The 13365-nt window shown below is 38.7% G+C and overlaps 2 protein-coding genes across 2 annotated transcripts in view; one reads left to right on the plus strand and one right to left on the minus strand.

Moving 5' to 3' along the window:
- Window positions 1-1965: 1965 nt before the first annotated feature.
- On the minus strand, window positions 1966-4358 carry LOC145492826 (uncharacterized). Its single transcript, XM_081472205.1, has 2 exons — window positions 4167-4358; window positions 1966-2895 (listed from the first exon to the last, which is right to left on the minus strand). Exons 1-2 carry the CDS (start codon window positions 4356-4358, stop codon window positions 2068-2070), a joined length of 1020 nt encoding a protein of 339 aa, XP_081328331.1. The 3' UTR covers window positions 1966-2067.
- Window positions 4359-5241: 883 nt separating this feature from the next.
- The window catches only part of LOC145493339 (eukaryotic initiation factor 4A-I-like), an 11478-nt gene continuing 3354 nt past the window's right edge, over window positions 5242-13365 (plus strand). Inside the window, exons 1-9 of the mRNA XM_081472788.1 lie at window positions 5242-5320; window positions 5583-5655; window positions 5782-5861; window positions 5999-6051; window positions 8428-8567; window positions 9549-9717; window positions 10774-10883; window positions 12198-12341; window positions 12602-12739. Coding sequence (XP_081328914.1) covers window positions 5292-5320; window positions 5583-5655; window positions 5782-5861; window positions 5999-6051; window positions 8428-8567; window positions 9549-9717; window positions 10774-10883; window positions 12198-12341; window positions 12602-12739 — 936 coding nt within the window. The 5' untranslated portion in view covers window positions 5242-5291. The remainder of the gene's footprint in view (window positions 5321-5582; window positions 5656-5781; window positions 5862-5998; window positions 6052-8427; window positions 8568-9548; window positions 9718-10773; window positions 10884-12197; window positions 12342-12601; window positions 12740-13365) is intronic.

Below are 13365 nucleotides of genomic sequence, written 5' to 3' on the forward strand. Positions count from 1 at the left end.
GAAAAGTTGACAAAAACTCCTAAGTGGTACCAAGATCCTGTTTTGTGAGCGTGGTTTGAACTTTTTTTTCACCCCTACCAATTCTAAAACAACACCTCCTCTCCTGTCATATTTTTTCCCGCTAAATCATTAGCTTAAAAGATGCCGCGAAAGGTTCCACTGTAGACCTTGTGAAGATGGACACCCTAAGAGGCACCAAAACTAAAACAAAAGGTACGACGAACACCTCCGTCCTTTTTACATGGGAGTTCCCACCGGGAGAGACTATTAACCCTTCGTGATATTAGCATATAAATTCTCCTTATTGGTCTCGAAGCATTTATAACGATGTTAGATATGAGAATTTGATGATTTATCGCGACAACTTGTTGGCATGCCCGTAATGTCACGTAATTTGTTTTAAGGCCCCTTCCACACAAGGCCGAAGGAATTTGAAAACGGAGGTTTCACCTTGAAAACGTATCAAATGTTTTCGTCCACACTACGCCGGAGGAATTTGAAAACGCATCAATCACCGTTCATTTTGGATTCGTGTTTGAGGAAAACTCAGGCAGGAAAATTACTTTATTTTCGTGACGTCATCGTTTTCGAAAAGCTCTGTTTTCAAAATGTTTCCCGTCCACACTCAAACGCAAAGATGGCGTTTTCAAATTCCTCCGGTTTGAAGAGCTCCGTTTTTGTGACGGATTAGCGTGGACCGCAGGCCTGACCGTAGAAATAAAGCTGTGATTTCAAATTCTCCCGGCGTAGTGTGAACGGGGCCTTGGTAATTTGAGCACGAATCGATAACCTGCCTTGCGCGGACTTGAACACCATGACAGTACTCGATACCTTTTCAGATCTTTTTTTTTTATCAACTGCTATTTTGGCCAGCGTCCTATTCAAGGGCGCTTGGGAGATAAGAGAGCAATAAACTGCAATGCTTTCTTCATGTCCGGTTATTAAAAAGCCAAATTTAAATCTACTCTGCGCGCGAGACAGTGTGACTTTCTAAAATCAGAAGTTAAGCACAAACTTATGTTAGTCTTGCCAATTGAAGCTGCTAATTTTCATAAAGTTTTAGTTGAGGATTACTCAAGGGCTTAAACGAAGGACAAAAATGTTCGAGGCATTTAAACCTGCTCTCTATGCGCGAGGTCCTCAATACTAGCCTTCTAAGATTAGAGGTTAACACGTAGTCTTGCTAATTTAAGGTCATTCCGCTGAAATAGAACCTGCACTGAGATTTTTGTGAAACTTTGCCTATCGCATGTTTATATTATAGGAACTTAAATTTTGAAATAAAAATGAGGGGTCCCCGTGTTCGTTTAGGAGCAAAAGCACCTTGTTTATACCCATATAAATCCTTATAATAGCACCATGATTGTAGTTACGATTGCTTGCTAAATTCACGTTTCCGACGATTGCTTTTTGTTCTACACTGAGAATTGATCCATATTTATTTTACAGAGAGAAATTTATTACTCAATTCAAAACAACAAAAAAATGATAGGTCACCATACTTGTTTGCGAGAAAATGACGATTTACCTCTATGGCGAGGTCCAGCTGTAAAGAAAAAGCCGCCATTTTTCAGTGTGCGCGCACTAATCACGCGTGAAATTATGCGCAGTAGGGATGCGCAATGCAATGCTGCGGAATGACCTTAAGCTGCTAATTTTCATCAAGCTGTAGTTGGGGATTAGTCAACAGCAAAAATGAAGGGCAACAATATCCGTCGCAACCGCCGATGATCGGCTTGAAAGAATTAATTGCTATTAAGTTATACTAATAACTGTTATATTTTGGCATTTCTGCATTTAATTGTTTGTTATTATTTCTTTATATATATATATATATATATATATATATATATATATATATATATATAGGAAGTCTTTGTTTCGATTATACTGACTTACTTTCAATCAATAAATGGTGGTCACCCAACTAGTTTAGCTTTTTTAGCTTTTTCGGGGACCAGCTACTGTCTGTATTTTTAATACACATATTGTTTAATTAGCTAGTTACCTTTACAGTATAAATAAAACCTTGTTGTTGCGCTTATATTGTTTATCCAGGCTAGCCTCTCATTGCTCGTGCCCGACCTGCAAACATTTCACCACGTCAATAATATTTTGCCAAAGGCTGAACTCTGGGCGAGAAGAAGCCCACGAAGCCAGAACCTCTACGGCTGTCTCGATCTTTTGGCGTCTCAAAATTGCGCTGGGCTTTTTAACGATCTGCAAGCCTTCTTTAGCGTCCAAGATCACAGTCTGCCTTCTCAACCCAGCTAATATTTGCCTTCTCTTGAGTTCCACCACCACGTCTGTCGGGCACGTGATTTTAACATCTAGCGCCAAGAGTGTGGAAAACAGTTTGCTCGGATCAGTTAAGCTTGTTTCATTCAACACTTCCTCCGTCGAAATTCCCTGAACGATGACGTCATTCTGTGATGTGACGTCATCGTCGACCTCGTCGTCATCGGTAGTGACCTCATCACTACTGTTCCCAGATGTGAACATTTTTAAGACAGCAGTGAACACCTTAATGACGATTGCCTGGTTTTGGAGTGGAATGCAACTTAGGGCAGTGTTTAAGCCGGAGACCGCCTTTGTTACTGCACAGGGTACCAAGACGGCAACAGCGGCTGATTTGTGAATTTTAAGCTTGATGTTGCCCTTTTCTACGTCCAAAATGAGGCGACATCGTACAAGTTTCATTGCGGATTCAGCACAGGTCTTCACGGTGACTGAATACTCCCGAAATCTAAGCTCTGCCTCCAAGCTGCAGATGGACATCGTCCTTTTGAAGAACGTCAGAATCTTGGACACAACTTCGTTGCTACAAGTTGTTCCTTGAATCAGTTCACTTTCTTGTCCGGCCAAATTTGAGGGAGCGTCATTCTTTTCTTTCCGCTGAAACACAAAGATATATCTCTGTAAGATAGCCGGGGTCAGTTAAGTGAACAAACTTGGTTTACTGTAGTCTTTTCATAAACCAATTTGGGCAAGTGTGTCTCAATGTCCACGGGGGCAAGGGAAAGACAGGGTCGGCCATGGGGGTAGTGGTCTACCAATATACCTGAAAAGAAAAACCGATTGTAATCATAATTTCTCCTCAGACACGTATTCATGCGAAATAGCAAAATTTGGAACAACATGGTATACTTCATACCCATGGTATACTTTGCATCCATAAAAGACCCAATTTTGGCGTCAAAATACCGATTTAAAATCCTCTTGTATACCGTATACCCAAAAAGCCTGGTCGACCCTTGAAAGAGGTGGTGACTAAGCTGAAAAGGAAGATGGAAAGAGAAGATGAAAAGGCCCTCGGCTCCGCCGCTCATTTTACACTATGTAAAGATCTGACCTTTCCAGTATTATTATTCCTTATGTGTCCTTCGTCCAACGTTTGAAGGACTTTCACGGAGCTTGTACCAAGGTTTTGGTTGGTTGGGAAAGACTTCTCGCATACACCGATCCCCCTCTCCCCTATTCTTTCTCATGCCGCTTTCCTCGCTGCTTCGGACTAACCGAACGCCTAAAACAAACCGGCTAAGCTACGTCACGGTATATTGAACAAAACGTGATTTGTAATGTACAAAGTCATACTCAAATCTACCAAGGTAAGAAAAAAAAAAAAAATTAACACTGAAGAGGTAATAATAAAACAAAAAGCCCAACAAGAATTGTTATGGTTAAGACCGATTTAAACACTCAGGCCAAAATTTTTCAAGATACGTGACTAAGTGTTCGCTCTCCAGCCTACACAATTCAAGCCTACACATGAAGTCAAGGCAGCTCGACAGATGCCTCTGTGGAGGAGGGAGTCCTGGATAGGCAAAGTGTGGAAGTGAGGTGTCTTGCTCAAACGGCACTGCAAATACCCATATCAGCAGGCTCCAGCCTTGGCCAAAAGGGTTTAGGACAAGGGTTTTTGCACAAAGGTGTTTCCCTCCACACTCCCAGAACATGATTGAACTATGAGAGTTTTGTGAGACCTCTCTTGACCCACGACACCCAATAGTGTGATGAAGTAAATTGCTATTTTTATCCAAAAACTACAAAGTGGCTCAAACTGCCGTATGGTTATGGCCTCGATTGTAGAAGTCAGACCGATAGATGTCCAACAGGCCAACAACTAAACCCTCAAAATTTTAGCTTAATTAATTTCACGGACTCACCTTTGGTTTACGTTTTGTAATGGTATCCTTTTCCCGCCTGTCTGTTTGAATTATTCTCTTCGTTAATTCTTTGCTTTCTTTCTTTGCCTTTGCTTCCCATAACTTTGTCTGTCCGCTAAATACTTTTTCAACAGCAGCATTTAAAACCAAGCACTTCCATTGTGTAATGTCCCCATTCCCAAGCATTTCCATTGTGTAAAGATAGTTGCTCTTGTTCTTAAAACTCGGGCCTGATTTCTTTTCTATGTGAAGTCAATGAACACTTGTTCATAAATTTAGGATGAATGTGTTCCAAATCTCAGTCTAGTTCTTTTTCTTCTTTTGGATAAGCAATAAACTGAAGAGAAACTTTACAATTCTTAACATTTATACACTGATAATTAGAATTGCCTAAATAAAACATTCCAAATCAGTCCTAATCAGGACTTGTACTCCTTAGCAGTTTCCGGTCACGATTAGAACATTTGACTTCCGGTTGAAAACCATTCAACCAATTTTGGTCTCTTTTTGATGCGATTACGATTGCCTACCGATTTTCTTGGCATGTGGGATTTCACTACAATTTCACGTGAAACAGAACACTCATCTATAAACAAAATTACGCTGCGATAAATTGATTGCACCAAAAAAGGTCAACATTTGGTATCTTAGTTTGATCGGTTCTTCGACACGCACTTCCACCTACCTCTTCCCCCGTGTCGGAAAAGAAATTTTCTGTCATCCCAGTCTACGTGTTGCTAGATCGCCTATTTTTCCTTTTCCTTCCCCTGCATGATGAAATGCACGAGAAAACACTTTGGTCGCTGATCGCCAAAGCGCCAGGGCTTATAGTCTGGTCTGAGAGATTCTGTCTATAATTCTAAAAAATCAAATTATCGAGTGATTAACGAAGACCTATAAAATGCATCTGAAAAAAAAAAGAAAAAGACGGAGAAAAGGAAAAGCGCTTGCTTGAAAACTGGAAAAAGAGGTTTCCAACATGCTCTCGAGGGTTTCAGGCAAAAATGAGAGTTTTCCGGAAGTTACGTGACGTCATAGGGTACCGTTGCTGCAATTCTTTGACCCCCCCTATATACCGGCTCTCAGCACTTTTTCTTCCTTTTCCCGCTGCTTACTTCGTGCGAGATGTCTTACGATTCTTTTAGCGATACAAGGTCAGTATTTCGCTTTTTTACCGTATTTTGATGTATAAAGTATCCTCATACATAGCACATTATCATAAGCTTTAGTTGAACTTGTTTCTTGCGCCTTCAAACCTTGTACAGGGACTATTATTACCGGAGAAAATTGTGTCTTCAAGTGTGATTTTTCGGTACCATCCGCCATTTTGAACCACGTGTTTCAGTCGCTAGTGAGTATTTCTTAGTTGCAAGGCTTTTAATTCTTTTCTTTTGCCATTTGATGTCCTTTGTTTAGAAAACCTGACTCCGAACGGGGTCGTGAGGAACAAAATGGCGCACCAGGAGTCGAAGAAGACGATGATATCGAGGTTCGTTCAAAGTCTAACCAAATTAAATTAAAAAAAACAGTAAATTTTCCCTTCGCGTGCCGAACTTTGAATAGATTTCGTAATCAATTTCTAATAAGATGTCACGCCGTTATTTTTTCACTCTAGACTGACTGGAATGAAGTTATTGACAATTTCGATTGCATGGGTTTGAAAGAAAATTTACTCCGAGGCATTTATGCTTACGGGTGAGTGTACACCTTGTCGGGTACCTTTGTCGACAACTGCTTGATGATTCATTCAATTTTGAACAAAGCAGACTTCCATTGAATCTAATATGGCGTATACGTAATAGTTATAAGCTTACTTTTTTTTCCGATTGTAGGTTTGAGAAACCATCCGCAATTCAACAGCGAGCAATCGCTCCATGCTGTAAAGGTTTGTTTCAAATCGTTTTAAACACTCTACGTATAATTTCTGTCGCGGACTGGTATTTTATGAGAACCGTGATAAAGAACTCGTGGATGATCACTGGCTACTGTCCTTTTGTAGAACGTTTTGATAGTTGTATGGGGACTCTTCTCGATCAGATGTTTTACGATAACTGGTTGAGAAAATATTCACCAAAATTCTAAACCAAAACTTGACTATTTGGGCCTGTAATTGCGAGAGGCAGTACTGAAATGACGACATGTCAAGAAGCAAATACAAAATAAGCTGAAGTCAATCATGTTTCTGGAAAGATCTGTTGGTCAATACTGGTGATAAGTTGATGAAGAAATCCACTGTAAAAATGTTATGGTGACAGTAATTGAATTACATTCAAGGCAACAAGGGAATCCCATTCACATGATCATTGTGCTAAACCTTTAATATTGCTAAGCTCTTTGGATGTGTAAAGCATCACAAAGTTAAAGGCACTGGGGTTTTCAGAGGAATTGTATTATTGCATGTCACACAGAGTGGTAAAGTTGCTAAAGGGAGCCATGATGTTTTAAGGGTTGATCATTTTTGCTGTTAAAAGACAGTATACCTTGACAAACTGACCCTTTTCCTTGTAGTTAAACCAAGCCCTCATGTTGTGATTGTGGTTGGGAAATTACAGAGCCAAAAAAATGTTGCGAATGGACATATTTCAACCTTACTATTTAAAACTCATTGGAAATGAGTTTTCCCTCTCCAATAATCAACGAGTAGCTCTAGCAATTCTTTTATTACATCTCCAGTTGTAAATGAAGCTAAAATGTTGTTTCACATCATTCAACTGCTATGTCCAATGGATATAAGATGGCAGACGAGTGGGTTATATAAGGGGAACTTCTATTTTATCTCTTGGTTTTCATCCACGGCAATCAGCATAGGGTTTCATTTATGTTTTCACCTGGAGGGTAACTGGTTTTCACAAGCAGGCAAAACTATTTGAACTGAACTTTTGCGTAAGAAAAACTTCCTGCTAGATGGCCAAACCAGCTGGGCAAAATCGTTCTCACAGCTGGTTAATTTGATGATGCCAGGCTCTTAACGAAACCCGAATCAGTTTGTTTGACTGTTTGATTTCACAAAGCATATACTGCAAAGAATAAGAAACATACCTCTGAATTAAAAAATATTCAAACATTGGGTAAGGCATAATTTTGTGCTCAGTTGTATATGTAAAAGGACTACATGCTTGTCTAAATTCTACCGACAGCCAAATTGGCATCAGTGTACAGCCTCATCCAATTTTGCCAGAATCTCTTTCATACAGTTTTTTCTAAATTATTGGACTAGGATGTAGTCGTATTGCTTGTTAATTATAAGGCTCAAAATGCTCTTGAAAGTGTCAAATTTTTTCGGATAAACTAGGCTACTTGTTAATTATGCTGTGTATCGAACTGTCCAAATTACTTGTTAGTTTGGACACTATCCCTGGGGTTTCACTAAGGGCTGGTTGACTGTCAAATTGACCAGCTATGAGGATGATTTTGCTTGTCTGGTTTGATCATCTACAGGGTTGTCGCTAAGCGCGGGCTGCCAGTGAAATTCCACGGCTGCAAAAGAGGTGACCCTGCATCTAGAGGAACTTTTTTCTTGAAAATAAGTTCAGTTCAAAATTTTTTGCCTGCCTATGAAAACCAATTGCCCTCTTGCTGAAAACCTTTTTAGCTTGGGTGGTTTGTTGCCCCATTTCAGACCATATGATAATGCTATTGAGAATTCTTGCTTTCACATTTTCACATAGTAGCATGTATATGAATGAACAATTTTTAGATGGATAAAAGAGCAATTCTCTAGAGATTATCACATGGTCTCTAATGGGAAAACAAACTGCTCAAGCTAAAAAGGTCTATTGTCTGTGCTTCCCATAACTGACCAAAAAAATGCACTTTTAATGCTGTCAAATTGTCTGGTATTCACGGCTGGGTACACACTAAAAACTTTCAGGAGTCAGTGAGTTAATTAGCAATTATTCCACAAGCACACTTTGGATAAGAGATGGTAGATTACCAACGAGGCATGCAACACCATGTTGGCTATAATCATCTCATATCTGAGAAGTGTGTGTGGAATAAATTGTTTTATTAAAATGTTCCCAAACCAGAGAAAACTAAAATACAAATAAAAAAAACCCACAAAAAATTATGTGTACGCTTACCATATTTGTAGAACATGGTACATTTGCTCATTTACTATGATGGCAAAGCCAGTGGAAACTCTTTAATTGCATTATCCAATGATCTAGTTTTTAATATTTATTTTCTTGGAGTTAATTATGTCAGGGTTGCACCATAGTGGACTGTTGTTTGTGTACTTATACAGTCTGTATTTCCTTAGGTTATGACGTCATTGCTCAAGCACAGTCAGGTACTGGGAAAACCGCCACATTCTCAATTGCAATCCTTGAACAGCTTGACGTGACTTTTAGGGGATGCCAAGCACTTGTGCTGGCTCCAACCAGGGAATTAGCACAGCAGGTATATATATACATCTAGATGAATTTGCCAATTACTAAATTAATAATAATAATAATAATAATAAATATTAATAATACTTAATTTCTTTAGTGCTATTTCCTTCACTGCCCAATAGTGCTTAACAGTAAACAAATTTGTCAACTTCATAAATTACAAACGTAAAGGAAATAACAATCAGATTTTAGGATAAAAAGTAGAGATTAAAAGAAACAATGTTTCGATCTTGCGGAGATAATTTGCAACTTATCTCAGCGAGATTGAAATGCCATTTGTTTTTCAGTCTTGCATCTGTGTTAACTTTATCAAGGGAATCACAAGATCAGATTTTTAAAAGGAAATGCATTACTCAATCATTTTATTGTGGTGAACCAGGAGATTGACCTAATACCATGGCTACGTAAATTGCATTTCATGTCAAGAAGATGGTGGCTGTTAATAGGTTACTATGTTATGCTGTACACTATCATAATTTAAAAACAATTCTAACATTGCTGCAGATGAGGGAAAAAATGTTTTTTTTTTTCAAGACCAAGAGGTCTAAATTTATTATATGGTTACATTATGAGTAGCATAGTTTAGTTTTGTGCTGGTTGAAGTATGGATGACGCAGAAAACAGTTTTTTTTAACGCACATGTGGGTGTCCAGATGCTGGTGTGTTGGGTGTGGGATCCCAGTTGTGTGTGAGAAAATGCTTTGTCTTAATTCATAAGTTCCTCTGTGCACAAAAAGAGGTGAAGTGTGAGAAAAATTGAGAGACAATTTTGCTTATGCGAGAAGTAATGTGTGATTTACACAATTTTTTCTGGCTGTGCGCATTGTCCGAGGGAAAGAAGTTGACCATTTGCAGTCTAGTATCTTGTTAGGGAAGTATAATCTTACAGAATTCAGATTCAATAGAAATACCATCAACCTCGCCCATAGAATGCAGTAATTTGAAGTTTCTTTAATGTGCTGTAATGTGCTGTTGTTTTGTTGTTTAGATTCAAAAGGTTTTGATGGCTCTTGGTGATTACATGAATGCCAAGTGCCATGCCTGTATTGGTGGAACCAGTGTCTCTGAAGACATCATTACTTTCAAAGAAAAACCAATCCACACTGTTGTGGGCACTCCTGGCAGAGTGTTTGACATGATCAGTAGAAATTATCTCTGTGAGTTTTCACTTGACTGTATACTGTAACAGGGGTTTCATTAAGGGTCAGGCACCGGGCAAATTGACCGTCTGTGAGGATGATTTTTGCCGCCTGGTAGACCATCTAGGGGAGAGGTTTTCTTATAAAGAAGTTCAGTTCAAAACGTTTTGCCTGCATGTGAAAACCAGTTGCCCTGTTGCGGAAAACATTAATGAAACCCCTGATGTAAACACCCTGATTTGAGATTCCAGATTGTCTGCAGAACTTGAAAAAATTTAAATCTCAGCTTCCCATTTGAACAAGTTAGTAGCTATCATATTTTGCTTGCCTTGCCTGGGTATGTCTTAGTTTACAATGTTTTTGTTAGTTGGGAGACAACTTGCCTGGGCTCTTACCTGTCGGGCAAGTCAGAATGAAAAGTTGCTTGCTTAAAAATTACTTTAATCTACTTGTCCCAGATGACTGGGCAGCACTTTTTTCAAGCCCCGTGTCTGTACAATCCACTTGCCTGCTACAAGTAGCTGTCTATTGAAACCTGAGTCCGACTATACAGTACAACTGACCTCCTCTAGCGGGCAACCACCTCCTGTAAAGAACCACTTTTCCAATGTACCAAAATGTAATTTGCTTGGACATCATGTACAGGAATATTGTAAAATTGATTAGACATTTTAGAATGTTGCTAGGACAATTTTCAGTGGCCAGCTGTTTCTTTCGGCTACGTTGCTTTGTGAAAATACCGACCATGCATATTGTGTGGGGAAAATCCTTGTCTAAAAAAATTTGGCCTTTGAAGGTTGAAGTGTAGGGCTCATAACTAACCAATCTAAACAAATTGTTTAGCTAAAATACCATAGCTAAGCTCCTTAAATTTGTTTAGCAAAGTAGGAGTTAACCTTAAACTTCCTGGTTTTGAGTTTCTAGTCTATGTACAAGCTACAAAAAGTTGGTTAAATGATGTTACAGAAGCTTGCTTATTCATCATCATCATTATCATTCTTCCTTATAGCCCCCAGTAGGGCATAGGGCCACCTGTTATGCTTGCTCATTAATGATATTTTAATATTTTTTCAGTGACCAAAAATATCAAAATGTTTGTGCTGGACGAAGCTGATGAAATGTTATCAAGAGGTTTCAAGGATCAGATTTACGACATTTTCACAAAATTACCTACTAATGTGCAGGTATGGCAGAGTTGCTGTAACACTTATGCACCACAAAGAAGTTAAAACATTACAAATTTGTGCATGTACGTTTTTGGAGATCCACCTTGTACATGTGTAATGGCAGCGAATTAGTGAAGTTTATCTGAAATCGTCATCATTAACCATTTTCTACTTGTACACGGTTGAGCTAATGTGTTGTTGTGACTGAATATACACCAGTTAAAACTTATATCCTAGTTAAAACTGGGGAATGTCCAAGTTATATAATCCATTAAGTATTTTCACTCGTGTGTGATTGGTCTTAATGCGTCATGTGACTGAATATTTCCCAGCTAAACCTGGGGAATTTTCAAAACTGTACGTGTTCAAGCACGTTTCCGTGCCAAATGGAGGCTATAGTTTATATAATCCCCGATTTTCAGGATCACTTTTGTTATGAAAATTGAAGGATAAGAGACATATAATAGCCTCTACATTTTTTTTTTTTTAAAATCCTCCGTTTGACATTAAAAATATGCTTGGATATTTCTCATTAGACATTATCTGTTCTTCAAGCTTAAAATTTTCTTCAAGCTTCACTTTCTGAAAACTGGTCTCTTCTCAGAACTGATAATTATCTCTTTTTGTTATTCAACAAAAATGTAACACTTTGCAAGACACCAAACAAAACCTTGGCAAGCTGGATACAGTGTAGGCTATCTGTTATGTATATATAGGGTGCTATAACCTTTTTCTGTATAATCAAAATTATTATATGGCTAGCTCAGTGAGTGGGCAAGATGAATCAAATCCTGCGCTGCGACTGGCTACCCGAGCGGGCAAGATGGAGCTATCTTGCCCGCTCAGGACTACCCGCCGTGTCCCGCAAGAAAAATTTCCTCGAAAGCCATATCATAAATCCTTTATTGACCAAGCTTGTTCGTTCAAGATGGCTGGATATTGGCCTCATTCTTTTTTTGCGAGTTTATGGACCTTGACTCCGTCTCGGTCCATAAACTTGCAAAAAATGAACTTGGCCAATATCCAGCCATCTTGACCTCACACTTGGTCAATAACCCATATACATTGTTTTCCTGCTTCGGAATCATGATCAAAATATGAAACAATTTCTTGTGCTCAGGCTGAATGGAAATATTCTACTCTTTCGAATTTTTTATTGCGCTCTGAGAACAGGAAATTTTTATATTGTAATTTGTTGAAGTTCCATGAATTTTGTAAGTTACAAAAATTTGCAACCTCATTACATCTTTTTGAGCTGACTATTTTAGTAGTTGTGGGCATGGGTGAGCAGAAGTGTTCAATGGCGATTCTGATTTTGTATGTGCTTTTCAGGTTATTTTGCTTTCCGCCACAATGCCTACTGATGTGTTGGAGGTGACCACAAACTTCATGCGTAATCCAATTAGAATCTTAGTTAAGAAAGAGGAGTTGACCCTAGAAGGTATCAAGCAGTTTTATGTCCTGGTGGAAAAAGAGGCAAGTAAACAATTCATTTTAATTGCACTCTGCACCATGAAACTTTGCACTGAAAAAGTGTCCTGCTTTATCAGCAGTTTTGATTCTAAATCTAAATCTAGATCTAAATATTTTTACATGGGCAACATCCAGAGGACATCACACCAACTGTGAAACATTGAAATGATAATAAAAACTAACACTGCAAATAAGACTAATAAAAATTACAATTAACAATAACCTAAGTTGTAATGTAACTAATCCAGTCTTTATTTCTTTAGGAGTGGAAACTTGAAACACTCTGTGACTTGTATGAGACACTTACAATTACCCAAGCTGTAATTTTCCTGAACACCAGAAGGAAAGTGGACTGGCTGACATTAAAGATGAGGGAAAAAGATTTCACAATCTCTGCCATGGTATGTTACAGCTGTGCAAGTTTGGTTTCCATAGAATAGAATCAGTCTTTGACCTCAAAGTCATGTTCTCAGAATTAGATATTTATTACCAAGCTTTACCAGACATTCTAACTGATGATCAGTGACGTCAATGAGTAATCGATGGATAATCAATGAGTATTTAACTGATTACCTTTTTTATAGCCTGCGTAGCAAGCGTTTCCGTGGGGTTTAGAAGCAAAGAAAGACCGAGAAACGGGATTTTTCCATTTTTCGCGCTGTAATTCTTTGCTCCCGAACCCCGCAGAAACGCTTGCTACGCAGGCTACCTTTTTGATGATTAGCGGTGGTCAATGACTTATCAACGACCAAGCTGTGGAAATACTCGCCTAACGGCTCATGTCCCCACAGCATTTCTCTTCTCTCAAACTTTTACTTGTGTTTCTATTAAACAATTAGATTATGAGCTCGAGATTTCTATCGCGTGACAGATGACGAGGGTGCAGCCGGAGTCAACTATCACCCATAAAAATCGAGAGCAAATAATCTAATTGTTTTAGTATAAATCTACTAGTCGTTCAAAACTTTATTTAAATCCTCTTCACAGACATTTCGAAACGCCAAGAAGCGGCCGTCATTTTGTTAAC

Source organism: Orbicella franksi, chromosome 7 (genome assembly GCF_964199315.1).
Source record: "Orbicella franksi chromosome 7, jaOrbFran1.1, whole genome shotgun sequence".
In the NCBI taxonomy this organism is placed as follows: Eukaryota; Metazoa; Cnidaria; class Anthozoa; order Scleractinia; family Merulinidae; genus Orbicella; species Orbicella franksi.